Source organism: Miscanthus floridulus, chromosome 4, assembly GCF_019320115.1.
Source record: "Miscanthus floridulus cultivar M001 chromosome 4, ASM1932011v1, whole genome shotgun sequence".
Classification (NCBI taxonomy): domain Eukaryota; kingdom Viridiplantae; phylum Streptophyta; class Magnoliopsida; order Poales; family Poaceae; genus Miscanthus; species Miscanthus floridulus.
This window is the reverse complement of record NC_089583.1, coordinates 11149367-11176478: the sequence shown is the minus strand read 5'-3', so window position 1 is coordinate 11176478 and position 27112 is coordinate 11149367. Positions and strand designations below refer to the sequence as shown.

Below are 27112 nucleotides of genomic sequence, written 5' to 3'. Positions count from 1 at the left end.
AGATACGGGTTGTATGAGTATCTTGTCATATCTTTTGGCTTGACAAATGCTCCTGCATACTTTATGTTTTTGATGAATACAGTTTTCATGCCAGAATTGGATAAATTTGTGGTAGTGTTCATCGATGACATTCTGGTGTACTCCGAGAACGAGAAAGATCATGAAGAGCATCTGAGAACTGTCTTGACCAGACTTAGAGATCATCAACTGTATGCTAAGTTTAGCAAATGCGAATTCTGGTTGAAGGAAGTTCCCTTCCTTGGTCACATTCTGTCAGAGAATGGAGTTTCAGTCGATCCAAGTAAGGTGCAAGAAGTTATGAATTGGAAAGCACCAACCACAGTTCCTGAGATTAGAAGTTTCTTAGGACTAGCCGGTTATTACCATCGCTTTATACCAGATTTCTCAAAGATCGCCAAACCAATGACAAGCCTCCTACAGAAGGATCACAAGTTTGTGTGGATAGAGGAGTGTGAAGCAGCTTTCCACACTTTGCAGAAACTGTTGACCACTGCTCCTGTTCTAGCACAACCAGATATCGAGAAACTATTTGATGTGTTTTGCGACGCATCGAAGACTAGATTGGGTTGTGTTCTTATGCAAGAAAGGAGAGTCATAGCTTATGCATCATGTCAATTGAGAAAGCACGAGGTCAACTATCCAACACATGATCTTGAACTTGCTGCAGTTGTGCACGCCCTAAAAATTTGGAGACATTATCTACTTGGTAATGTGTGCAATATTTTTACGGATCACAAGAGTCTTAAGTATATCTTTACCCAACCAGAGCTAAATATGAGACAGCGCAGATGGTTGGAATTGATAAAGGATTACAACTTGAATGTGCAATATCATCCTAGTAAAGCCAATGTAGTGGTAGATGCTTTGAGCAGAAAGTCACATTACTTGAATGTGCAGCCATTACTTGAAGATGGGTTTGATCTAATGCATCCTGCTGTGTTACATAGTATTCAGATTAGTTGCTCTTTGGAAAGTAAGATAATAGAAGGCCAGAAAACTGACAAGGGGATATTCCACATCAAAGAGAAAATAAAAGAAAAGCCGTCTCAACACTTTAAAGTGGATGAACAGGGCGTGTTGTGGTTTGACAATCGTCTTGTGGTTCCCAAGGATCGAGAGCTTAGGAATAAACTCATGGATGAAGCTCACCTTTCTAAGCTATCTATCCATCCCGGAAGTAGTAAGATGTATCAAGAATTAAGATCTCGTTATTGGTGGACCAAAATGAAGAAAGAAATTATAGCATATGTTGTCAGATGTGACACATGTTGTTGAGTGAAAGCCATCCACATGAAACCTGCCGGTATGTTGCAACCCTTATCAGTCCCTAGTTGGAAGTGGGACGATATCAGTATGGATTTTATCACGGGTTTACCCACTACCCCAAAAGGATATGATTCAATTTGGGTAATTGTGGATCGTCTTACCAAGACCGCTCATTTCTTGCCTGTCAAAACAGATTATCGACCACCTCAATATGTCGAGAAGTATATCGCAGAAATTATGAGGTTGCATGATATACCAAAGACCATAGTGTCTGATAGAGGCTCACAGTTTACGGCTCATTTTTGGGAACATTTACACAAAGGCTTAGGAACTAGTTTGATTCGCAGTACCGCTTATCATCCTCAGACAGATGGTCAGACTGAACGAGTAAATGCTGTTTTGGAGGATATGTTAAGAGCCTGTGTATTGTCTTCCAAGGGATCATGGGAGTCATGGTTACCGTTAGCTGAGTTTTCTTATAATAATAGTTATCAAGAAAGCATCAAGATGGCCCCATTCGAAGCTTTATATGGCAGAAAATGTAGAACACCATTGAATTGGGTCGAGCCTGGTGATAGAAGGTATTATGGCATTGACTTTGTAGAAGAAGCCGAGAAGAAAGTTCATATTATTCAGCAGAATATGAAAGCTGCCCAATCACGTCAGAAAAGCTATGCAGACAAAAGAAGGAGACCCCTTGCATTTGAAGTTGGTGACTATGTTTATCTGAAAGTCATGCCAATGAAGAAGAAAAGGTTTGGAATCCGAAGAAAGCTTGCCGCGAGATTCGTAGGACCATACAAGATCTTGGAACAAAGAGGTCCAGTAGCCTACAAGTTAGAGTTACCTGAGACAATGAGCACCGTTTTCCTAGTTTTTCATGTATCACATCTCAAGAAATATTTGCGTGTTCCGGAGGAAAGAATAGAACCTCGAGGTATCCAACTCAAATCAGATTTGGTGTATCGTGAGCAACTAGTCCGGGTGTTAGACACTAAGGAACATGCTACTCGGAATAGTGTGGTGAAAACATACAAGATACAGTGGGATCATCATGATGAGGGAGATGCAACTTGGGAAACAGGAGAGTATCTACAAAAAGCTTATGAAGAATTTTATAACAAATGGTTCGTAACCCAAATCTCGGGACGAGATTTTTATAAGGGGGGAGGGCTGTAACACCCCTATGTTATGCCTACATTTAGGCACTGCAAATCACGCATATCATGCATCATCAAGCATCCAAATCATACATGCTTAATCATGTGCATACCAATTGAAACATTGTTTTGAAACATCTGAAACATGCATGAAACCTGAATGTTGCATACACCTGTTAAGAATTGTTTTGCCCTGAATTTTTCTTGCTAGGTTAGTAAAACATGTTTGGCTACTATTGTAAATCATCTAGAAATATTTAGTTCAATTTTTGGAGCAATGTTTGTATTCAAATTAATTCAAAATTTGGCTTCAAAAATAAATTCCAAAATTAGGGTTTTGAGCTAAGCGTGGACTTTGGTCTTACAATTAAAAATCTAGAAAGAATTTGGCTGTGGTCATAAAAGCAAAGTTGTAGAGAATTAAATTCTAAACAACTTTCATTTTTGGTACATTTTCAAAAGAGGTTATTTTCTTGCTCAAAATAATATTTGAAAGATGGCATTTAAAAATTCCTTGAAAATTTTATTTGGAAAAAGGATTTTTCTCCTTCGCGGGCCGCCGCCTCGCTTCTGGCCCGCCTGCCGAAGCCGGCCCAGCGCGTCAGTGAACTCGCCCGCGTGCGTCGGCCCACCTCGCGCGCTGGCCTACTCACGCCATCCCACGCTGCGCTCGCCTCGGCCCAGCCCCGCGCCGTTCCCCTGCTCGCCGCGCGCCCACGCACCGACCGCGGTAGAGAACTCCCGCCGCGTGGCGACCATGTGCTGGCGTCGCCCACCGCGTGGCAGCTGCGGCCTGACCCCACGCCCGCCTACACCTGCTGGTGCCCATGCGCTCACTCACTCCCGCCCGCGCTGCCCTCCTTCTCCTCCAGAGCTGAGAGCCCCAAGCTCTGCACTCGCCACGCCCGCAGCTCCGCCGACGTCGAGCTCCCGCACCACCGCGCCATTCCTCGATTCCTCCCGCCCGCAACTCCGCCTCGCCCTCCTTCAAGTCGCGCTCGAGCTTGCACCGCCTTCCGAGCACAGGTTGAGCTTCCCCGCGCCTTGCCACCGACGGCCATGGCGCCGCCGTGCTCGGCCACCATGGAAGTCGTCTTCCTTCTCTTCTCCAGCCTCGCCTAGCTACCCTACCGCACTCGCTTCTCCTCGCACATCCCGTGCGCTCGCCAGCTCTCACTACCATGGCCGGAGATGGCCGCCGGCCTCGTGGCCGAGCCGCGCCGCTGTGCCAGCGCGCACACCGGCGAGGCCTCTGCCTCAGCCAGCCAGCCGGGCCGGCCAGGCCGAGCGGCCATGGGCCGAAGCCCTGCCAGGCCGCCACGCTCCCCTTTCGCTCGGGCCGCGCAGGCTGGTTGTGGCCGTGGGCCAGTTCATTTCCACGGGCCGGCCCAGTAGGAGTAGAAATAATTCGTTTTCAATTTCTCTTTGTTATTTGAAAATAGAAATAGTTTGGAAAATGTTTGGGTACTCAAATTTGCTCCAAATTTGTTGAAACAAATTTTGCTAGGTTCCTTATCATCAGATCTACTTGAGAAAATTATTGCATGTCATTTTTGGGATACTTTTCTGTAGGATTTTATTTAATCATGGATATTGCTAATAACTTAAAAAATATGTAGAAAAATCTATAGTCTGCAGACAAATATGATTTCAAGTTTGTTAATCTTCTTATGTCATGTACTTCCTAGGAAAAATATGTTTCATGCATGTGCTGTGGAAAACTTTGGAGGTGTAGTTCAAGTACCTTTAATGGCTGATTTTTGTTATTTTTGCTAGAGAGCAAACTTTGTATAAAACATGCATGTGATAATTTTTGTACAGTCATTGTATGCTATGAAGAACCTAGGAAAAATATTAATTCTGTTGTTTGACACCTTTCACAGTTCAAAGTATTTTTATGTACAAAATCATGCCATAGTTTATGATTTTTGTGTAGGCTAATCCACTCATTCAATTATCATGAAAATCTGATGGTAGTCTACTTAGAGTAGTACCATGCTACTGTAATTTTCTCAGATTTTTATAAGCACCAGAAATATAGATTTCTGTTGTAGCCCCAATTTAAAAGGAATTAAAAGAATCCTCTTTAATACAAGGTTAGTTAATAATAATAGCTTTGGTGTATCTTTGAAGCATTTCATAAGATATGTTGACTTAACATATTAGTAGTAGAAGAGAATGTAGTAGATGACATGTGCTTGTAGTATAGTTTCTTGGATGATGTTGACTACCTTGCATTTAAACATATCTATTGCATTCATCTCCTTCGATGCACCGTTTGCATAATCACTTACGCGCATTGCATCATACAGGATCGCAAACCGAGAACCCAGTCGTCATACTCGAGGAGCCCGAGGAGCAGCTCGAGGTGTAGCAGCAGGAAGTGCCAGAAGCCGACGAGGAGGACGTTGAGGAACTTCCGGAGTGCCCCGATCACCGCCCGAGCTCCTTTGAGAGAGGCAAGCCCCAGAGCATTTTTCTCCCGGTTTGCAATTATTTCATTAAATGCTTTACTTTAATTGATGCATTACGTTTAGGAGTTGTTTGCAACCGTTGCTGCATTATACCTTGTTTACCTTTGTTATACTATATCCTTGTTACCCTGGTATCCGCAGTCGAGTCATTGCTTAGCTGGCTTAGACCGGTAGAAGTCGGGTGATTTCCTGTCATCTGCGAGCTATAGGTGGTTATCTGGATCTGCTTGGATGACTATAAAGTCATGGTATAACTAAGTGTTAAATGAAGTTGAGACCGGATGGAGACTTGCAGAGTTTCGGACTGTAGTGTTTTCCGTCTGTATCGATTAAGGACCGACCGTTGTTGGGCCTCGAGTCATGTTGAACGCATGCCTTACATTTAGCTGGCCGGATAAAGTACCTTTCGACCGCGAAGCTGGGAGATTTTTTGGGCCGAGTAGATTGCCCGCAACGCACTGTGCCGGAGCAGGTGTGGTAGGACACGGGGGCGGGATGATAAGACCAAAGTGCAGTCGGTCAGCCCCTGGGTACATGTGGTTCCTAGCAAACTCGAGATTCCTAGAAAGTTGACTCGGTGATCAATATCTCACTTTAGTAGGTGAGTGTGGTTTGTGTAAGGAATAAATCACCAGCTGGTTAGGAATCGATTCGAATCGCCATCGCTCCTGGATAGTGAGCACTTGACTTGAGTTACTTCATCGTAGTAAATGTTATGGAACACTTGGATAGTTATAATGAATATGACAGTATGGAAGTTGTTTAATGATCATTGGTTATCATTATCTGCTTAATCACATATTTACTCTAGTATAGGTGCAATCTAGTCAACAGGTTAATAATAATTAACTTGGCAATAATGCTTTTCAAAAGGTTCTTGAAATGCTAAAAATGCTTCTTTTTGCAAATGAGTCAGCTACCCTACTATAAAGCCCTTCATAATCCTTGGTGTCACTTATTTTCGGTTATGTCGGGTAAGTCTAGCTGAGTACCTTCTCGTACTTAGGGTTTTATTTCCACTTGTTGCAGATGGGCAGATGTATTACGGCTACTGTATCAACTGCCTTTATCCTGCGATGGGTGATGCTTAGGACCATGGGCATGGTCATTCCTTACGTCTCGTCTGATGCTTTTGTTGGAGATGATCATTCGCTGGCACTATATTAAAACTCCGCGTGAGTGTGTGTGGTTTGAACAAATGACTTCCGCTACTTTTATTCGAACTGGTTCTATAATAACTATGTTGAAACTCTGATATATCTGAGACTGTGAACTTTTATGTAATATGTGATGGTGACCGCTAAACTTATTACGATCTTGGCTGGAATGGAAGTTAGTTTGAAATTCTTCGTGATTTCACGGACTACCAGGTTATACGGGCTTAAGTTTGCTAAATCGTCTGCCCTGGCGGATGATTTTCTTACTTAATTTCGTATAATTGGTCGGTTCTGTTACAGCAGACACACTAAACATGAGTCGTCGAATTTGGATGAGTAATAAGAGAGAATGGCTAAGAGATAATCTGGTGCATCCGTTTTGATGGTGTTATATTTTCTGGGTGTATTCATGGGTGTGGATGTAGCATAGGTCATGACTATGAAGCAGATATTTATTGTGTGGCTGTAGATTTATTGTAACTGGTGTATTATAGGGTAGGATAGATGTATTATAGGGTGGGGTAGATTTCAACAGTACCAAGAGAAAACTGAAGGACATGGAGAGCCCATTTTGCCAAAACTTTTCTTTTCTGCAAATCCCCCATAAAAGTCATAAGGCGATACGTGGTTTTTAGAAAATGGTGAACTGTTGATTGTTGTCAAGTTGAACCCTAGTGGAACTGATAAAACTCAGTGAAACCTAGGTTATGCAACACTGCAACTCGAATGTTCTGCTCGGGGAAGGGATCTATGGTTCATAGAAATGTGGGAATAGGAAAAGCTATGTATCCTCGATTTAAGTCGCAAAAGAGGGAGCTTGAACTCATTACCTGAGCCATCACAACCTTGGTAAGCACTAGAACGATTGTGTTCAACAACGCCTCCACCATCAGTTGGCGTTCCGCTACAAATACGAGCTTCAGCACCTCTATAAAAGCGGAACAATGGCAAGACACAGACATTGAGCCTCTTACAGATCTGTGCCTGTTCATTATAGTTAACCATAAGAAATTGCAGTCCTGGTTGCATCTCGGCAAATTGATGTACCTTTGTGGAAATTTGATAAAAAGGTATTATATCAATGTAATTTTATGTAGGACATGTATTTCTTTCTCCTTTTGATAATTGTAAAATTGTTGAATCTCCTGCTTGTCTTCTTTTACCTTAAGAGTGTAGGGCCTTACAAGCTCCACAACTAGGTGAAATTTCCGTAGCAATAAGGAAATTACCTTCTTGGGATCTTTTGGTACAGTTCTGGCGATCTGCCAACCAGTTGAAGCAACCTTTTCTCTGGGCATGAACTGCTTTTCTGACACCAAGTCACATTTTTCGCAGCAAGTCACATTTTTTAGCAGCAACCTTTTCTGACACCAAAGAGATGAGTCTTGTTCACAAAAGACTCATTTTCTCAGCAGAAAGCTGAGAACTGTCAACATATTTTTAGCAGCAAGTCATATTTTTCGCTTCATGATTCAGATTCACTCTAAGGCACGCAGCGTTCAAATGATAAAATAAGAAAATTACAATGAGTGCTGTCAGGAGAGAACTATTATATTGAATTGTAGTAACCACAAAAACAGAGTTAATCAGAAAGTTCTAAATGCCAAGCACAAATTGGTCAGTTGAATCTTAACAAAGAAAACCCATCTTGCCATTAACTATACAGAATCTTAGTGCAGCTCCAAGCAGATAAGACATATATCTTCTTCATTAGCAAACATCCATGTTCGAAACACAGCTGCTTATCAATCATCACTCTGGGGAATTCACAATGGGCAACGGCATGACAACTTACAGGAACACAGCAGGAAGCACTAGCAGTAACCGTGACAACCAAGGAGAGGAAGTATCTCACACCTAGTCACTGTTCGCCTAAACGGTCGTTTAGCCCGTTTACACACCGTGTAAACGCTACACAGTGGTGCGCCGTTTCGGTTTAATCACCCGCTTACCCCGTTTAATTAGCCGTTTAGCCCGTTTAATGGGACGTTTTGCCCGAATAATGGCTAAACGGTAGGTGACCGACTGTTTATCGTTAAGCGTTTAGAAAAACATTGACCTAGTGCGACAGCTGCTGTGACACCGGCGCGTACCATCGGTCGACCTCGGCGCCGGCGTTGTCCTCAACCTTGTGCAGCACGTGCAGGATGACGAGGACGAGGCCAATGAGCAACGAGGAGAGGATGTTGGCGGTGGGAACTCTCAGCAGGGGCCGCTCACGTCAGGCGGGGGCGGCGGGGAGGAGGGAGGAGCGACGGGTGCGGGCGAGGATAGGCCGGTGGCGGCTAGGGCTTGTGCGCAGCCTTGCGTCCTTCGGCGTCGCCGCGATGGGGTTCGGGTGCGTGTGGGCGAGGGGTGCCGGGGGGGAGGAGGGAGGAGCGACAGGTGATGGCGAGGGCAGGCTGCCAGCAGTGGCGCCGCGTGATGGCGAGGTCGAGGGCGAGGCGGCCGCGGCTAAGGCCGATGGCAGGGAAGCCTCGCGTCCACAGACCTGCTCGCGTCCTTCGGGTGCGCGTGGGCGAGGCGTGCGGGTTCGGGTGCACATGGGGGAGGGTGGCGGGGGGAGGGGAGCCGCAATTACCATATTAACCTTCACTCATAAAATTAATTAGCGCTAATTAATTACTTAGGAACCAAGAGGAACCAAAAAGTACCCCCAACCACTGTAAAAGAGCTCATCATATATACCTGTGCAGTTATATCTATATCTAAATCTACTTTACTGGAATATTGGATTTCTTGCTGAAGTCGTGGAAGGTCGGTGTGTCTGATATTGCAATGGGTTTGTGTGATGAACTTTATTTTTTTACGTGAATGAATTGCATTCCCTCCTTGCTTCATCGCTGATCAGCATATTGACCTGAGTCTTAGACTGTCTCCAACGGAGTTGGCAAAACATAAAATGCGTCATCCACAGTGGTTTTAGGTGATTGAATCAGGCTCCAACCGAAGACGCAAATAGAGCCCCCATTTTGCGTTCCAGGCGATTCAAAACACAAAAAAGCGTCTCCTTTCTTCACGACGCAAAATCGCCGGGTGTGCTCCTCTCTTCCTCTTCTTGGCTAGCGGCGGTAGGGGCAGAGGCCGCGCCATGGGGCTGGAGGACGAGCTCGCCGTGGGGTTGGTGGACTAGCTCGCCGCGGTGAGGCTGGGGCCGAAGCTCGCCCGCATGGTGGCGGCGGGTCCAGATCTCGCCGAGCACAGCGACGCCAGAGCTCGCGCTATGAAGCTAGCTGGCACGACGACGGCCGCCCCGGACCCTACTCCTCTTCTTCCTCAACGCCGGCAGCCACTCCCTTCTTCCTCAAGCTCCTCCTCGTACAACGGCGAGGCGCGGCCGTCGGAGGGCACAGGCGGGTCCGCGTTCTGGCGGGGTCGTGGGCCAGCGGCGGTGCTGCTGCGCCGGGGTGCCACACCGCACGACCGTCAGAGGGCGCAGGCGGGGTCGCGGTCCGGTGGTGGTGCCACGGTGCCGCGCTGAGCGGACAGCGGAGGTCGCACGGGAGGCGGCAACCGCCGGAGCGCGTTCGTGCGGCCGTGCCGCAAAGCTGGGGCGGCGTCAGTCCTGCCGCCTGTTGTGCTCCCCTGCCGTGGGGCTGCACCAGGGCGAGGTGCCGGGGAGGGCGAGGTGCCGAGGAGGGCGGAGTCGGCAGAGCATGCGAGGTGTTTTTTTTGCTGTCTCGAGGGCGAGGAGGGTGGAGCCACTGCCTTCTGCCTTTTGCGTCCGTTGTTGGAATCGTCGAGTTTTGGGGGCGCGGCCTTTTTTCGGTGCGCGACCTAAACCCAGGAATGCCTCTTGTATTTGGGTACGCACCGTTGGAGACAGTCTTATACAGATTTAGCCTGGCATGTACGTTGCAACCTCTGCACACTAAGGCCCCGTTTGGGCGTGCTCTGGCTCCTACACTGTAGCGACACTGTAGCCGGAGCCGGAGGAGCCCAAAAAACGAGCTTCTCCCCCTCAGAACGACTCTGTGAGAGAGGAAATGAAGAGAGAGAAAACCGGCTCCGATGAACAATGTCCGCACAGGACGTGAACAATGTCGCAGCAGAGGGAGCCGGAGCCGCTCGGAGCTGCACCAAAGATGGCCTAAATTTTACTGACGGGTTGCACAGTTACCGGCCTACAAAAAAAATGCATGTAAATTCAGAACAAAGATAAGTTGATGTGGTGTTCTGACTGTAACTACGATAAGAACTTGTCATGTGCGTCTCTTGAGAAGTTGGGCCCTTTTTCTTGACTACACATATCAGACCTAGGTTTTTTTTTTTCCTTTTGCCTTTTAGTGCTTGTTTAGTTCTCAAAATTTTGCAAAAATTTTTAAGATTTCCCGTCACATCGAATCTTTGGACGCATGCATGAAGCATTAAATATAAATAAAAAATAAAACTAACTACACAGTTTAGACAAAATTCACGAGACGAATCTTTTAAGCCTAATTAGACTATGATTTAACACTAATTACCAAATAACAACGAAAGTGCTACAATATCATTTCTCAAAAAATTTCGCCAACTAAACAAGGCCTTAGAATATATGTGGTTTGTGAACCCTCAAATGTACCCCTTTTTTAGGCAAAGGTGAAATTCTGCCCGTTAAATCTTTAGATATCCACCACGACCAAGTTGAATGATTGCAAATAAGATTAAAATAGTGGGTCCACACTGGTATTTTTCAACTTTTTACAATTATGGTAGCTATCACAAAACCATTGCCACACTGATTTAGAAAGTTAACTAATTGTGGCTAGTTCGTAGTTTAATGTCAAGATTGTTATCCTACGTACCTTTTATACAAATTTCCACTTGAAATATGTACTTCCTAGTAAACTATGTCCTCCTATACAACTTTTGTCATACAAATTGTGCATAGCATATCAATAACAAATTTTTGCAAGGCAGTACAGCATTAAATGTGTAGAGTCAAAACCAGACGCTAGACATGCCACTAGTCAAAAACCCCTAGATTACGAACTTTTTTTTTGCAAGTAATCATTTGAATCCCTGATGCTTTGCATATATATTTAGGGTGTGGTATATTCAGCTATTTATCAATAACCTTAGTGGGCAAATGGGCATCGGTGCATAAAGCAAACTTAATTCCTTTTTTCTCGCTCAAGATAACCTTTTATGCGCCTGAGTTTTGTGACTCCCTTAAGATGACCTAGAACTCTATAAAATCTAAATGCATAGATCATGTGCAAACTTTTATCATAATCAAGAGCACTGCATTAAGAGTGCGTTTGGTAGGGATTCATTTTTTTTCTAAAAATATTTTAGATTTAAATTCTTACTAGAAATGTCTCTCTGCTGAATTGGAATTACTTCGTGTAACTGTTTGGCTAGCTTATTGGATTCTTGAAAACTAGAATTAGAATCAAGAAAAAAAAATCAGGTTTTAGGTGTTTCTCTGGACTAATACCAAAACAAGAGTTGAGGTCCAGGTGACTCTCCCTAAAACGTTTATCTTTTTGTGGTGTTTGGCAATGATTCTTGTGATTGAGAATATGAAAGCTACCGAACGCGCTCTAAACATAGTGTTGCGATTGTGTTTGCCACTCTAAACATTTCTCGATCGTAAGGACATCTCTGATCGTGACATATAAGCTAGCTTAAGTATATTATTTTATATTTATTTTAATAGAAAAAAAGAGAAAATCTATTTTTCTATCACGAGTTAGTCTCATGCGCATATATTTTAAGATTATGGGAAGTTATTATTTGAGGTTATTCACAGTATAAGCTACAAAACTTAAAGTTATATTAGAGCTAACAACTATTCGTATTATTGAATCCAAAATATTGAAGAGAGAAAACAATCGCAAGCACAACTGAAAAACTATTCGGCAAATGCAACGGTGAATCACATGTCAGAAGTGGGACCCCGCCCTCTTGTTCTACTGGCACCCCGCCGCATCGAGACCATAATATCGTGGCGCCGTATTAGGCGGCGCTCAACGACCTCCAACGCCAGCACCAATCCAAGCAGGCCGAGGTGGACAGGCTCAAGGAGAAGCTTGCGGTGGCCACCAGCCGCCGTAACGGGCGCCACTACCACCACCTTCACCTCCTGTGCCGAGCAGGCCCGCGCAGCGACGCGGGCGCTCGCGGGGCACCTCACGCACCTGATGCGCGCCGTGGGGCTGGAGCTCGCGACGGCCACTCGATCGCTCACCAAGATCCCGGTGTCCTCCCCGCAGCTGGCCAAGCACGCGCTGGAGGCGCACGTCACGTGCGCCCTCCTCGGCGGCTTCGAGCACGAGTCCTTCTACCTGGACGGCTCCCTCTCGTCGCTGTTGGACCCGGCCGCAGTTCCGGCGAGAGGTCGAGCGAGGAAGGGATAGAGATAGAAGAAATATATGAGGGTCAAAAATGTTATTTCTCGTAGCCGGTCTATGCTGTCAGGTCGAGTTGGCGTGCCACGTCAACTGAAAATGGCAAGAATGTATCAAATGCTCTATCTCGATGGTAAATATGTAGGAGCAATTTTAAGAGTGCTACATGAGAGGTTATAATGGTAAAAAGTTAAATATCCTTAAACTTTTCCACGTGTTCAAAACCTCTCTCTCTCTCTCCTCTCCTCTCCCTTTCTCTCTCCTCCGCCTCCCCCCTCCCCGTCTCGCGATCTCCACCTCCCTCCCTCGCGACCCCCGTAACCCACTTCCGGGTGGGATCCCACATCGCCGCCGGCGGACCCGCGCCTCCCTCCCTGCCTCCCTCGCTACCCGTCTCCCCGCCCCGCGCTGCCCGCGTCACGCCGGACATGACGACCTCGCCGCCGCCCGCCGAGGTAAGCGTGTGCGAGGGGGAGATGTCCTCCCGCCTCAGCCTCCGTTCATTTCCCGACTCCTCCCGCGGGACCTGCCCGCCGCATCGGCCCGCGATGCCGCGCGCATCCCGGCCGTCTGGCGCGGCGGGCACCCTTGCCCTAGGGCTCTGGGGTCGGTTTACGGGTCGGAGTTCTGGCGTCGCGTGTAGGGCTCGCCGTGCCCCCGCGCGCGCGTACGGAATTCTAGGGTTTGGGGTTTTGATGCCTCCGCCTAACGTTGGAGTAATGGATCTGAGATTGTGCCTCGTGTTTTTCTCGCAGCAACAACAACAGCAGGAGGAAGAGGAGGTGCTGGTACCGCACGGCCCGCAGCAGGAGTTGCCCAATGGAGCACAGCCAATGGAAGGTCTGGTTGGCACATCTCGTCTAGAGATTAGTTCAGTGGGCTCATGTTATTATGGGTCTGCCAGCTAGTTTAGTTGATGTTCTGTGACTTGTGGTGTGTAGATACTCAAGCCAGCTGCCTAGATAGGCTGCATTTTGCTGTCTCCTATTTGCTACGATATTTTATCAGCCTGCTGTTCATGAGTGGTGTTGCTGCTGATTATTTTATTCTTTTGCGCAAATGGCGCCATTGTAAGTGCTGTGGCCAGAGTTATCGCTGTATAACACACATCATGATTGTTTATTTGCTTGTTCTATGATATGGTATTGCTATTCTGTATGGAGCTATCACCTCTTATGTAGTCTGTTCGTTTTGTTATGCATTCATTTGTAGCTTAGATTAGATATTGTATATGTGGGTGTTACTAGATTATTATTGTTATACTTCGAGGTGTTAAGTTGGGTTAAAGCTGGATAGAGTGTGTGTGCCCACTCATTTGATGTCTTTATGTTGATGGAAGTTTTTTTAACTGTCATACAGTAATTGCAGGATTGACCGTAGTTGTGTTTTCATATGCAAAACCACATTGACATGAGAACTTTTCTAAGCGTGGGGGTGCATTTTCGGTTACTATTTGCAGTCGGTTAGAGATGCATCTGCTTGTTCTGTACAAAACGATTTTGAGCATTTATGCACCATAGATAGACTTGGACTCTTTTGTTGTTTTCTTTGCTGCTTTTGTCATATGTGGAATTTGAGTTTATCAGCTATTTATGATTTCTTCTTTTGATCGTGCCAGTTGTGCCTGCTGAGCCAGCTGCTACTGTGGAAAACCAACAGATAGAGGATCCACCAATCTCGAGATTTACTTGGACCATTGAGAATCTATCAAGAGTTAGCACGAAGAAGCTCTACTCCGAAATTTTTGTTGTTGGAGGCTACAAGTGGTAAGTGCCTATTGCTTTCCATTTTACTCCGAATTAGTATCTCTATTTAATTTTACCTTTTTTGGTATTGGTAATTGATGTAGTATTTTCTGTTTTGCAGGCGAATTTTGATTTTCCCTAGGGGAAATAATGTTGAATTCTTATCTATGTATTTGGATGTAGCTGATTCTGGAGTCTTGCCCTATGGATGGACTAGATATGCACAATTCAGCCTCTCCGTGGTTAATCAGATTCACAACAAGTTCACAATAAGAAAAGGTCCATCCTTTTATCATGCCCTTGTTTTTCAACGTAACACATGCCAAAATATTGATTGGGTTCTATACTTTGAGGTTTCAGTAATAAACTTAGGTGTCTGACTTTTAATTCTCGCAGAAACACAACATCAGTTCTCTGCTCGAGAAAGTGATTGGGGTTTCACTTCATTTATGCCGTTGGGTGAACTCTACAACCCCAGTAGAGGTTATCTTGTAAATGATACTTGTATAGTGGAAGCTGAAGTTGCCGTGTGTAAAGTTGTTGATTATTGGAGTTATGACTCTAAAAAGGAAACTGGCTATGTTGGTCTTAAAAATCAGGGTGCTACCTGCTATATGAATTCTCTTCTTCAGACGCTGTACCACATTCCATATTTCAGAAAGGTACAAACGAGAAAATCACATGTCATTGCTCCTCTGCTCAACCTGCTTGGATAGATACAGCTAACTACAGATATCTCTTGCCAGGCTGTTTATCACATGCCCACCACCGAGAATGATATGCCCTCGGGAAGCATCCCGTTAGCTCTACAGTCACTCTTTTATAAGTTGCAGTATAATGACAGCAGTGTCTCTACAAAGGAGCTCACAAAATCATTCGGGTGGGACATGCATGATTCATTTATGCAACATGATGTCCAAGAATTGAACAGAGTTCTTTCCGAGAAGTTGGAAGATAAGATGAAGGTTTGACGTCTGTAAGGTCTTTCCTTTTTATGTCCTCCGCTGTTGTTTACTGAACCGTTGTAGCTCTGACTGAATTATGCTTGTAAAAATGTTGATTCAAGGGAACTGTTGTGGAGGGCACAATACAACAATTGTTTGAAGGGCACCACATGAACTATATTGAGTGTATCAATGTGGATTTCAAATCAACAAGAAAGGAATCCTTCTATGGCAAGTGATGATGTTGTTTCCACATGAGTAGCAAAGTTTAAACTGGACTGTTGTTTAACCTAGTTGTATATTCTAATGCAGATCTCCAGCTTGATGTCAAAGGTTGTCAGGATGTCTACGCTTCATTTGATAAGTATGTAGAAGTAGAGCGTCTGGAAGGTGACAACAAGTATCATGCCGACAAGCATGGCCTGCAGGTTAGTATTATGGATCCTATGGTAGTTAAGCCTCTTTCTCTTAGGCAGCATGACCGTATAATCACAGGTCCATTGAAAAATATCAAGCTGAATCTAACCAAGCTCGCATTTATTTAACAGTTAGTACCTAAATAGAATCGCTGAGATAAGGACAAACTTTTTTCTTAAAGCAACTCAGGGAATGCTACTCAATACCATAATTCATTCAAATGATGTTTATGTAGTTTGTGCTAGGATGCATCAAGGTGTAAAAGGGTACATTGAAAGTGCTAAATTATTTACCAAGCAGTTAAGTGAAGCGTAAAGGTCATATTGTGCATCCTCAAAGTTCGAACTTTCTAACATTTTAAGGCTATCATAACATGACATATAACATTGTCCAGAGTGGGTATATTTGTGGGGTAGTGTAATCATAGCACATGCTCGTATTTGTTTCTCATCTTGTTGATTTGAGACTTTATGATGTTACTGATCGGACCTTAGGGCCCTCTGTGGTCTCAGCACCTGTTTCCATAATTTTACTCTGTATATGCACACACAGACTCCTTAAGAACCCAGGAATTAGCAAATTAATCCATGCTGTAAAAAACTCACCAACCTAAGAGTTACTGGGTGGCATTGTGAATTTCAGTCTGTGGACTCAAACCTGGGTGGTGGCTATGTACGTCCTAGACCTTCCACCAACTGACCTAGGCTTGGTTCCTAAAGTAATCCACCCTTATTTACCAGCTTAAACCAATATATAATAAATTGAGCTACTGCTTATGGCATCCCGCAAATATCTGACAAGTGGCAACCAAAAAACCTCATTTATCATTTCACTGTATGTTTCTTCTTTACAGAAATTCTGTTCTTTCAGGATGCGAAGAAAGGAGTTCTTTTTATCGACTTCCCTCCTGTTCTGCAACTTCAGCTAAAACGTTTTGAATATGATTTCATGCGTGACACGATGGTGAAGGTTCGTATCAGTGCACTAAATAGTTTTCCTTTTCTTCCATCAATTAATTTGTTTTTCAGGATTTCACAAGCTCTTTAGTCATGATGATATATGACTATGTATTCTTAGCTTAAGCAGAAATCTTAGAGGTGCTTAACATAAACAGAAATACTGCATAATGTGGGCATTGGGTTCATTCTATTTTGGTTTGTCTGGTGTGAATGATGTCATCCGGATTTGGCACTGTTTGTTGGTAGTTTTCGATGATTACTTTGATTCCTATGTACTGGATGAAGCAATTTTAAATTATTTTGGTCAAGTGAAACATAGGCTGCCATAAAAAATGACTATATATTGTGATAATGCGTTGCACTGCTACCATGGGGAAATGGGTCAATGATATCTTCTAGGGCGATCGATAAAATTATTTTAGTAAATGTTAGCCGGAAAATCTGTGTTGATTAAATACTAACCCATGCATCTGGCTGTTACATTTGGAATCCACAGTAACCATATGGAAAAGCCTAGCCTTTCTATCTTTTGTTTCCTTTGAAATATTAATTTTGGTGATTTGTCAAAGCATCTCCAATAGTTCCCAAAAAACAATTGGTAAATCAATGAGTTTTCCAAGTGGATAAAAAAGTTTGGAGCACATTTGTTGTGTTCCTCCAACCGTTTCTAAAATCTCGCTCCTAAAAGATAGAAGGCAATTTTACATCAGGAATCCTGGACAACTTTTCAAATCACCCCAACCACTTCTATACTTTCTATCTCGCTTTGTACCTTTGCATTGGGAACCCTGTCCTACTCCTTATTCTTCCCCACGTCCTTCCACCTCCAGATAGGCTGATTGGCATGCACGTGTATATTTCCACGTGATTGGATCGATTTTTCCAAGTTTAAAGATTGGGAGTTGAGATAAGGAGTTGTCGGAGAGCGGTTTTTTTTCTTTTCAACCTTGCCAAAAAAATCAAGATTGGGAGTGGGTTTTGGAAACTCTTGGAGATGCTCTCATTTTGGACCTGTGCACCACTGTTTAGATGATATTAACAAGTGTGTGCGCTTGAAAATGAAGTTGCAATAACATGACTTCATTCGAATGCTGACCTTTTTAGATAATGCATCTCCAAATTTATGTTTATATGCATTAAGTTTTCAAAGTGCATTTTTCACATTTCAAACATCAGTAAAGCCTTTTTATCACAAGCAAGCTGAGTAGACTTGAGATTAGACCCAACAAGCAAGCTGAGCAGGCTCGATTAGACCCAACAAGAGCAAACACTAAAAGAGGAGGATAAAAGGCTCTTAAAATCATAGTCACGTAAAATGGGTTCAAAAGCATCGACCCTCAACCCGGGTTCGTTGACCCCGACCCAGATTCACTGGGTTCATTTTCGACCCAAAGTGTAAAAATCTCTCGCAAGTAGCGTACCACATTCCGTGACCCCGTGCCTCGACCCCATCGACCCAGAAACTTTATGATATGCAGAGAATTTCAGGTCATGGAAGTTGAAGAAGTATATGCTAAAATCTGATTACAGTGCGAAAAAAGTTTTATGCTCATATATAATTTGTAATATCCTACACTCGCCAGATACACATTTTTTCTTCTTTTTTCTGTTCTTTCATGTGAAAGTATTACTCATCTTGGGCTTGCATAAACAAAATGTGTTTATATGCAACAAAGTTCCTAAAGTATTTTGCTTTATTGTGACCATGTGACGTTTATCCTAAAATATTTTTAGTTTTTAGCATGTTAAGGTACTTACCGTCCGTTGTGAACCACAGATAAATGATCGCTATGAATTCCCACTTCAATTGGATCTTGATAGAGATGATGGAAAATTTTTATCTCCTGATGCTGACAGGAATGTGCGTAATCTTTATACCCTTCACAGGTTAGTAAATTTTCTGTTTACTTACATGCATTAAGATTTTAAATCTTAGTGGTTAGAGATGCTAAGCATTGATATACTGGCTATCTGTTTCCAGAAGTGATGCTTGTGAATTTCTGGCCTTACGATATGGCCTGTCCCTGGACTCTGATAATCACAAATGAGATGATGCTGACATAGAACATAGTTATTGATATGTGTTGCTTGGATTTTGTAGCTTGTCATGTGTTGTTGTTGATTAGATAAACAGCCATGGTTAGGGGGGGGGGGGGGGGGGGGGGGATTCGAACCCTAAACCTTGCTCTGTTACCATGTTACTAACCTTTAATGTTTCAGAGTTTAATCTGACCCTTTGGGATAATAGTCATATATATAGAATTCCTTATGGGCCATATAGGCCTTGACATGCTTAACAGTCTTCTTAAAACTTAAAAGGTGTTAACTGGATGCAATTTATGGTGATGCATTTCTGTTAATAATTATATCGGTGCAGCTCATAACGATTACTCTTACAGTGTTCTTGTCCATAGCGGTGGTGTTCATGGTGGACATTATTATGCTTTCATACGACCTACCCTTTCTGATCAATGGTATGCCTGCTTCATCTTAGAAACATCTTGCACATACTTCTTTGATCACTAGTTCATTTCATCATGTCGAGTATTCACTGGAGCAAAATATTCCCAGGTTCAAGTTTGATGATGAGCGTGTGACAAAAGAAGATGCAAAGAGGGCACTGGAAGAGCAATATGGTGGTGAGGAGGAGGTATGTTACAATTTATAAGGCTACAATTATTGTCTTCGGTATCTCACAAACATCGAACTTATCAATTCCGTTTTGCAGCTACCTCAGACAAATCCTGGCTTGAACAACACTCCCTTCAAGTTTACTAAATATTCAAATGCATACATGCTTGTGTACATTCGTGAAAGTGACAAGGACAAAATTATCTGTAATGTGGATGAGAAAGATATAGCAGAGCATCTTCGGGTAAACTGTCCCCCAAGATTTGAGTTTCATTGTGTCTTCTTTTGTTGGCTCTAATACTTAAATCTGCTCTCAGATTAGATTGGAAAAGGACCGTGAAGAGAAGGAATGCCGGAAGAAGGAAAAAGCTGAGGCACACCTCTATACCATAATCAAGGTATCTCAGTCAACCTTCTGTGCATAGAGCATGAATTGTCATAGCTTCAGCATCATTTTTTGTTTTGTTTTGTTATCTTACACCCCTGTTATATAGGTTGCAAGGGATGATGACTTAAAAACTCATATAGGGAAAGACATATATTTTGATCTTGTTGATCATGATAAAGTCCCAAGCTTCCGTATCCAAAAGCAGATGACCTTTGTTCAGTTCAAGGTAATTACATGATGTGAGGGTGTATCTTAGCATGTCCTATCAAAGGAATATGATATATCTTCAATCTGCTGGCTGTTACTCAAGGACTCAAGTAGGTTTACCAGTGTCACACGTTACTGCTAAAAGCACATTTGAGTTTATCTCAGGCAGACCAACTTCCTGTTCATAGTTCACTAAAAGAATTTAAGTGCTCATAAGCTTTAAATGGTGCAATAATAGATTGCCTTTAAGAAATGTGTTTTGTTGCCCTTTTTCACACCTTAGGAGTTAGGGTTTGTTTGCTGCACTCATAGTCTCATACTCACCTCAATCCACGTGTGTAGGAGTGGATCGAAGTGGAAATTAGTTAACTTTCCACCCCAATACACTCCAAGACACGTGGATTGAAGTGAATACGAGTGTAGCCAAACAAGGCCTTAAGGAATCATTTGATGGTTGATCTAATAAGAAATTTTCATTGTTGATATATGATAGAATTTCATAGTTGCCATACTGATTACTCATCCATGAAGTGCTTTACAGGAGGAGGTAGCAAAAGAGTTTGGCATTCCTACACAGTTTCAACGATTTTGGCTGTGGGCCAAGCGACAAAACCATACTTACCGACCTAACAGGCCATTGTCTCCTCAAGACGAAGCGCATACTGTAAGATGATTTCGTTACACATTGAGTTGGACAAAACACAAAAGGATGCCTTGGCAATCATTCCTTTCTAGCTTTTTTTTTTTTATGTATATTGTGCTGCACTCTCGGGGAAGCATTTTGATTTAAAGAATACCCACCACAAACACAAAAGAAAGAAAGAGTCTGTTACCCTGTTTTTAGGCCATCTGTGTCGTGCTTGGAATGCTGCATGATGCACACTAATTTTACAAATGTGTATTTGTTGGAATGCTGCATGATGCACACTAATTTTACAAATGTGTATTTGAATCATCAGTTTCTCATACTGTTTTGTGAAGTATGCTTCTTTTGGATGTTAAGGTCCTGATTTTCTTTAGTTTGATTAGTACTTATTAAGCGATGGTATCATACATGCAGTATATGAATTAGTTCAACATCATTAATAGTTTACATAGCAATGACATACTTTGTTGCTGTTCTAGCCGTTGGAAAATCCGTATGCCTTTTCTCGAACTCAGTTTTACTGTGGGGTTTATTGTTGAGCTGCTACCTCTATGCCTTTTCATCACTGTAAAGGAACATGCCAGTTCTAAACGAAAGCATTTTATATAGGTTGGGCAGCTAAAGGAACTGGTGAACAAGGCCCACAACGCTGAACTGAAATTGTTCTTGGAAGTTGAACTTGGACTGGTAATAGCTTCTTTCCTGTGAGTTTTTATTTATTTGAGGTGCGGAGGGTGTTTGGCTGCAAGCCAAAGCTTGCCACTCCTCCCTTAGGCAAGTTTGATCATACTAGTAAGGTGTTTGCTTGCTACTCATAAATTAGGCATGCTAAACTTGTTTCCAGTTTTGCATTAAATATTCCATTTATGAACCAATCACCATTAATCACGTTGATGATAGTGTCTGATTAGGAAATAAAATGAGGGTACATGCGTCTTTTATATTGTCTCTTAATTTGTCTTAAAATTCCTAGAATGCACTATATTACAGGACAGAGGGAGGAGAAATAATTGTGGCACCAATTTTTTTCGCTGCACTGTTGGCAAGTTAAGCAGGAAATAATGTTTGCCTCACTTGAGCATCTTTGGATATGAACCATAATGTTATGGCAGGTGGAGCTGGCCCAGGGGGCCCACACGGGTCTGATTAGATTAGATTAAATTAGATTTATTTGGTTTGTTAGGAAAGGAATAAGATAGATTGATTCAGTTAGGATATTACTTAGGGGTCAAGTAAGTTGTCTCTGTAAAAGGGACCGGCATGTATCAGTTAGAGGAAAAGCAAGAAGAAATCCTAAGATAGTCCCCGAGGAAGGGAGGCTATCCGGGGTCTCTCTGCCAATCCATCTATCTGTAGCCTTTTTCATAACACATAAGGACCTACATTTTCACACTTTTTATTTCACAAACACATTAATTAATATAGTTCGATTTGAAATTGATAAGATCTATTCTCATTCTTTTGCGGGCAATGTAGGACCTTAAACCTCTTCCTCTTCCAGACAAGACTAGAGAAGATATATTTCTTTTCTTCAAACTCTATGAACCTGAAAAGGAACAGCTGCGGTACTTTTCATACATTCCAACTCACTACTATCTGTCATACACTCAATACTTGATTTTTCGTTGGATATTTACTCCTACTGGATTGAATTTTCAGTTACGTTGGTAGGCTCTTTGTAAAGGCTTCAGGAAGACCACAGGACATTCTGCCGAAGTTAAGGATGCTGGCAGGTTTTTCACAAGATGATGATATTGAACTGTACGAGGTTAGTCTAGTTTTATGGAAAGGTTACATTGCCAATGCTTATATAGTATGCACATTGTTCTGGTTCTATCTTATTGTTTGCCTGTGATGATATTTATGTAGTTTTCTATTTATTCCATTTCATTATCTTAATGCATTTTTTCATCAACTTTAGGAAATTAAGTTTGAGCCCAATGTGATGTGTGAATACATTGATAACAGGCTTCTGTTTCGATCTTGCCAGGTAATGCTGAGTGTCAGGTTGTTTCTACTTAATATCGTACTTATTTTTTGTGATGCTTTCTTACCTCGACTTATTCATGTTCACAGCTTGAAGATGGGGACATAATTTGTTTTCAAAAATCTTCAAAGCCAGATAGTGCTGACCGATATCGATTTCCTGACGTCCCATCCTTTTTGACGTATATACGTAACCGACAGGTATCTAGAGTGTCCCATGTACTCACTCCGTTCTAAAACACAAGTCCTTTTAGTTTTGTCCTAAGTCGACATTCTCTAGTTTTGACCAAGTTATAGAAAAATGCACAACACCTACAACATAAAATTAGTTTCATCAAATCAACCATGAAATATGTGTTGACAGTGCATTTATTTGGTTTTATTGATGTTAATATATTTTTCTATGAATTTGGTCAATATAAGAAAAGTTTGTCTTAGGACAAACTAAAACGACTTGCATTTTGGTGATGCTATTTGAGATTTAATGCCCCCAACATTGTACATGGAGGATCACAAACACTTTGTTTAACATCTCTGTGATTATTATATATGATTTTGCCCGTAATCTTGTTTGCTACATTTTGCGTACTACTGTTCTCTAAAGATTTAGTCTGTGATTTACATCTTAATATAATTCATTCTGCTGTAATATTTAGGTGGTCCACTTCCGTTCACTGGAGAAGCCCAAGGAGGACGATTTTTGCCTCGAGATGTAAGAATTTGGACATGTTGTGATTAGCAAACTGTGATATTCTGTACTGCTAATGAAACCTTTTCTTTTCCCCTTTTTTGTATATAGGTCAAAGATTTTCACATATGATCAAGTCGTGGAAAAAGTAGCTGAAAAACTTGGCGTGGATGACCCATCGAAAATTCGGCTTACATCACATAATTGTTATTCGCAGCAGCCTAAGCCTCAACCAATAAAGTACAGAGGCGTTGAACGTCTACTCGACATGCTGATCCATTATAACCAGGTCACTACACTCAATTTTGATCTATGTTACAATTGGTTTCCATGCAAGTGAAGTGAAAAATAACATATCTTTTCATCTATCAGACTTCTGATATTCTGTACTATGAAGTATTGGACATACCACTTCCAGAATTACAAGCGCTGAAGACATTAAAAGTTACATATCATCATGTCGCAAAAGATGAGGTTATTTTCCTGGACTTTCTCAATCATGGTTGTTGACCTTTATATGTCTGCTTGTCCTAAAATATGTTTTGTAAATCATCAGGTGTCAGTTCACAGTATAAGATTGCCAAAAAACAGCACTGTTGGTGATGTGCTAAATGATATTAAAACAAAGGTATCTATTTATTATCCCTTGTTTTTTATTTGACATACTCTTTTTATGGGGCCCTTTGCATGTGAAGTTAACTTATGTCTTGTATCGTATCAGGTTGAGTTGTCTCATCCCAATGCTGAGCTAAGATTACTTGAGGTCTTTTATCACAAGATATACAAGGTGCTAAGTTGCATTTAATTATGTTGCATTTATGTTTTTATGTGTGTACTTAGTTAGGGGCATGTAGGCAAAAAGAATGTGTATTTTGCTAACTACACATGCATCGCATACTAGCAAACTTCACAGGCTATTGTTATTTAACCTGTAATAATTCCTGCAGGTATTTGCACCAAATGAAAAGATTGAAAACATTAATGATCAGTACTGGACACTGCGTGCAGAGGAGGTATGTTATTTCATGCTTCACAACTAGGTTGGTTTTGAAAGGTTCTTATTTGTCTCTTACTTACCAATGGCTACTTTTGCCTTCTCTATCTAGGTTCCAGAGGATGAGAAAAACCTTGGTCCCTTTGATCGATTGATTCATGTATATCATTTTACAAAAGATACTCAAAACCAAACGGTAATGATGGAAACTTGGCTAATGTTCATCTGTATATATAAAAAGAATACAGCTTAAGTTCTAGAATCTAGTGGTGCAATTCTTTTGGTCATTAATTCATTATACCACCCTTAGTCTCAAGTAGTGTTGGATGACTTTGTTTACATTTTTTTCCTAACTGTTGCCTCAGTGGTGTGCCTTCAAATATCCTTTTAGATAAATTTGTACTTCGTTATGCTCTGTCAGGGTGTGCACGTTATACATGTTCACTGAGTTAAGCAGGTTCTAGGAACTGATCCTACCTTGGTGGGACCGTGGGAGGTGTTGCTGTACACCCCACATGCCCAGTCATAGTTGGTTGAGTTTTTTATTATCGCTGCTCTAATTCTTTCTATTTTCATCTGAGTATTATTTATTGGATATATGTTGAAAATAAGTGCTATCTAACAGTATCTTTCTCATCTTGTTCACGTATTTCTAGTAATTTTCCCTTAGGTATTTGTCATCTTGAGTACAGGTGTCTTTAATAATAACTAACTATACTGAAGGGCGGGCCTGGTGCAAGCGGTAGTCTTACCTGCCTGTGACCGGAAGGTCCCGGGTTCGAGTCGCGGTCTCCTCGCATTGCACAAGCGAGGGTAAGGCTTGCCACTGACACCCTTCCCCAGACCCCGCAGAGAGCGGGAGCTCTCTGCACTGGGTACGCCCTTTAGTTACTATTTTTTATCCTTGTTATGCTGTACGTTTGACATTATAATGCTCATTCTTGCTCAATTTTCTTTAAAATACTTTAGGAGCCTCTGTGTGTTTTCTTGGCCCTGGTTGAGTATGTGGTGTCCAGGAGCCTCTCCCCTGTACTAGGAGTGGACTCTTGACCCTCCTATGTACTATTTTTCTTCTTAATGTTAATGAAATGACACAGTTCTCCTGCGTTGTTCGAGAAAAAAAAGGATATATGACATGATGGGAGAGCAATACTGCTATTCAGTAACTGTCAACGTTCAGTCATTCTGATCTTAATAGCGTATGTATACTGAATATTTGCATTGTTCTCCACAGCAAGTTCAGAACTTTGGAGAGCCTTTCTTTATGGTTATCCGTGAGGATGAGATCCTATCTTCTATCAAAGAACGTATACAGAAAAAGCTTAAGGTTCCAGATGAAGATTTCTCAAAGGTAATTCTTTATATGTTTCCATATGTGTAGGTTCCTGACTTCCTGTTATGTTTTGTTCTTAACCTTGCTTGTTGATCTTGTTAAGAAGTGATGTTGGAACATGCATGCTGGCCAGTTTTCAGCACTGAATTTGCCCTCTAGCGTTCTAAGGTATCAACCTCCCACATAGTGCATAATAGCAGCCAAGGTGGACCACATTGGCAGTCGCCCACAATAATTGCCTCCTAGGTGTTAGGTGTCACCCCACTGCCTAAGTAACTAGCGCCTAGCATTTCTATTGTTTTTAATATTTTATACTTTTCAGTATGCTGACTATTGTAAAAGATCCAGTATTCGCCTATTCGGTAAGACTTAAGAAACGTCATTAAGAATGGGCTAAATGGAAGTCTGCTTTTTGTACATGATAGTCTTCATTTTAGCGAAACAAGCTTAAGAAATCATTTCTATGCCATGAAAAATATGAATAGAGATATTGGTATTATACAAGAGTGCAAGAATTGAGGTCTTATCTTGGTGATTATATGCATGTGAAAACCATAGTTTCGGCAACCCCAGCCGTCTTTTGATGGTCAGAGTCTGGTCCAATCTTGTGCTTTGACAATTACTGAAGTAATCGACAGATATTGTGAACAATCTGGTTCGATCTTGTTCAATTACATGAACAGTAGCGTTGGTTGGTTTCATTGTCTGTTTGCTTGTAAGTAACCAAACTTTGTTATTTGGACAGTGGAAGTTTGCATACATTTCACTTGGTCGTCCAGACTATTTTGAAGATTCAGATACTGTAGCCGTAAAATTTCAGGTACAATCAGGCTTTTATATCTGTTCGCTGAAGCATTTATTGTCTATATCGTTATGTTGTCAGCATCTTAACTTTATATCTTTTTGACATATTTAACCTTATTAAGAGAAACATGTATGGAGCTTGGGAGCAGTATCTTGGACTGGAACATCCAGACACAGCTCCTAGGAAGGCACACACGATTAATCAGGTAGATCGAACACATTGTTTCCATTGCTTTGCATTTCTACTGATTTCACAAATCCTTTTTTGTGATCGATGCCTATTGTGTGTTCAATGTGCAGAACCGGCATTCATTTGAGAGACCTGTAAAAATTTATAACTAGGCATGTTAGAAATTTGAGCGATGAACTACCAAGCAAGGGCCGAAATTGCTGTCTTGAAATAAAGTGTGCCATAATCCGGGCATGTTGCTCAGGTTTTTTGCTGGAGCTGTTGAGCTAGTTCAGGAAACTTTAAGTATGATCGGGGTGGTTTCTCATCTTTCCCCGCTTTGCCCCGGATATATAAAGTTGTGCAGAGATGACCCCACCGAACAATGTCTTTAGTAGATAAGCCAGTATTTCTCGTTAGGTGACTTTATACAGTCGAATAGGCGACGTTTTAGCCGATCACTTTGTTCAGTTGGTGCTAGGAAGGCTTGAGCTGTTGAGGGTACTTGTCCTGCTGTATATTATTGACGCGGAGTGTACAAGTCTCTGTTGTCGGTGTTTTGTAATTTCAATGATACATTTCGACATCCTTTCGTGCCTGCTTGTTTTCCCAGGTTTTTCGTGCTGGATGATTTCAGTTTGGCATTAAAATTGAGTGATGTTAGTCCCTCTTTCAAATTATAAGACATTTTGGCTTTTCTAGGATACATCGCCCCAAAAATGTATCCAGACGCTGTCTAAGTGTGTAGCAAAATCTATGTATTTAGAAAAAAACAAACGTCTTATAAT

General features: G+C 42.1%; 1 protein-coding gene across 2 annotated transcripts; it reads left to right on the top strand.

Annotated features, from left to right (window-relative positions):
• Positions 1-12653: 12653 nt before the first annotated feature.
• Positions 12654-26936, top strand: LOC136549411 (ubiquitin C-terminal hydrolase 12-like). 2 transcript variants are annotated; one of them, XM_066540656.1, is made up of 32 exons: positions 12654-12868; positions 13169-13253; positions 14032-14179; positions 14280-14437; positions 14555-14820; positions 14905-15123; positions 15225-15333; positions 15415-15530; positions 16390-16488; positions 18256-18365; positions 18878-18952; positions 19050-19128; positions 19207-19353; positions 19427-19507; positions 19604-19723; positions 20246-20368; positions 20960-21037; positions 21827-21915; positions 22010-22118; positions 22272-22340; positions 22427-22537; positions 22993-23048; positions 23136-23313; positions 23397-23498; positions 23581-23652; positions 23746-23811; positions 23972-24037; positions 24131-24214; positions 25253-25369; positions 26097-26171; positions 26278-26361; positions 26456-26936. In XM_066540656.1, exons 1-32 carry the CDS (start codon positions 12842-12844, stop codon positions 26495-26497), a joined length of 3360 nt encoding a protein of 1119 aa, XP_066396753.1. In that variant the 5' UTR covers positions 12654-12841; the 3' UTR covers positions 26498-26936. The 2 variants fall into 2 exon arrangements, with proteins under 2 accessions (XP_066396753.1, XP_066396752.1); XM_066540655.1 differs by lacking the exon at positions 12654-12868 and having other exon boundaries at positions 12887-13253.
• The last annotated feature ends 176 nt before the right edge of the window (positions 26937-27112 follow it).

Bases quoted from the DNA above. Each gene is read 5' to 3' on its own strand.
- LOC136549411 (XM_066540655.1), top strand. From the start codon at position 12,890: ATGTCCTCCCGCCTCAGCCTCCGTTCATTTCCCGACTCCTCCCGCGGG. The intron at 19,354-19,426 runs GTAAACTGTCCC...ATCTGCTCTCAG, and splicing joins ATATAGCAGAGCATCTTCGG to ATTAGATTGGAAAAGGACCG. The intron at 22,341-22,426 runs GTAATGCTGAGT...TCATGTTCACAG, and splicing joins TTCTGTTTCGATCTTGCCAG to CTTGAAGATGGGGACATAAT.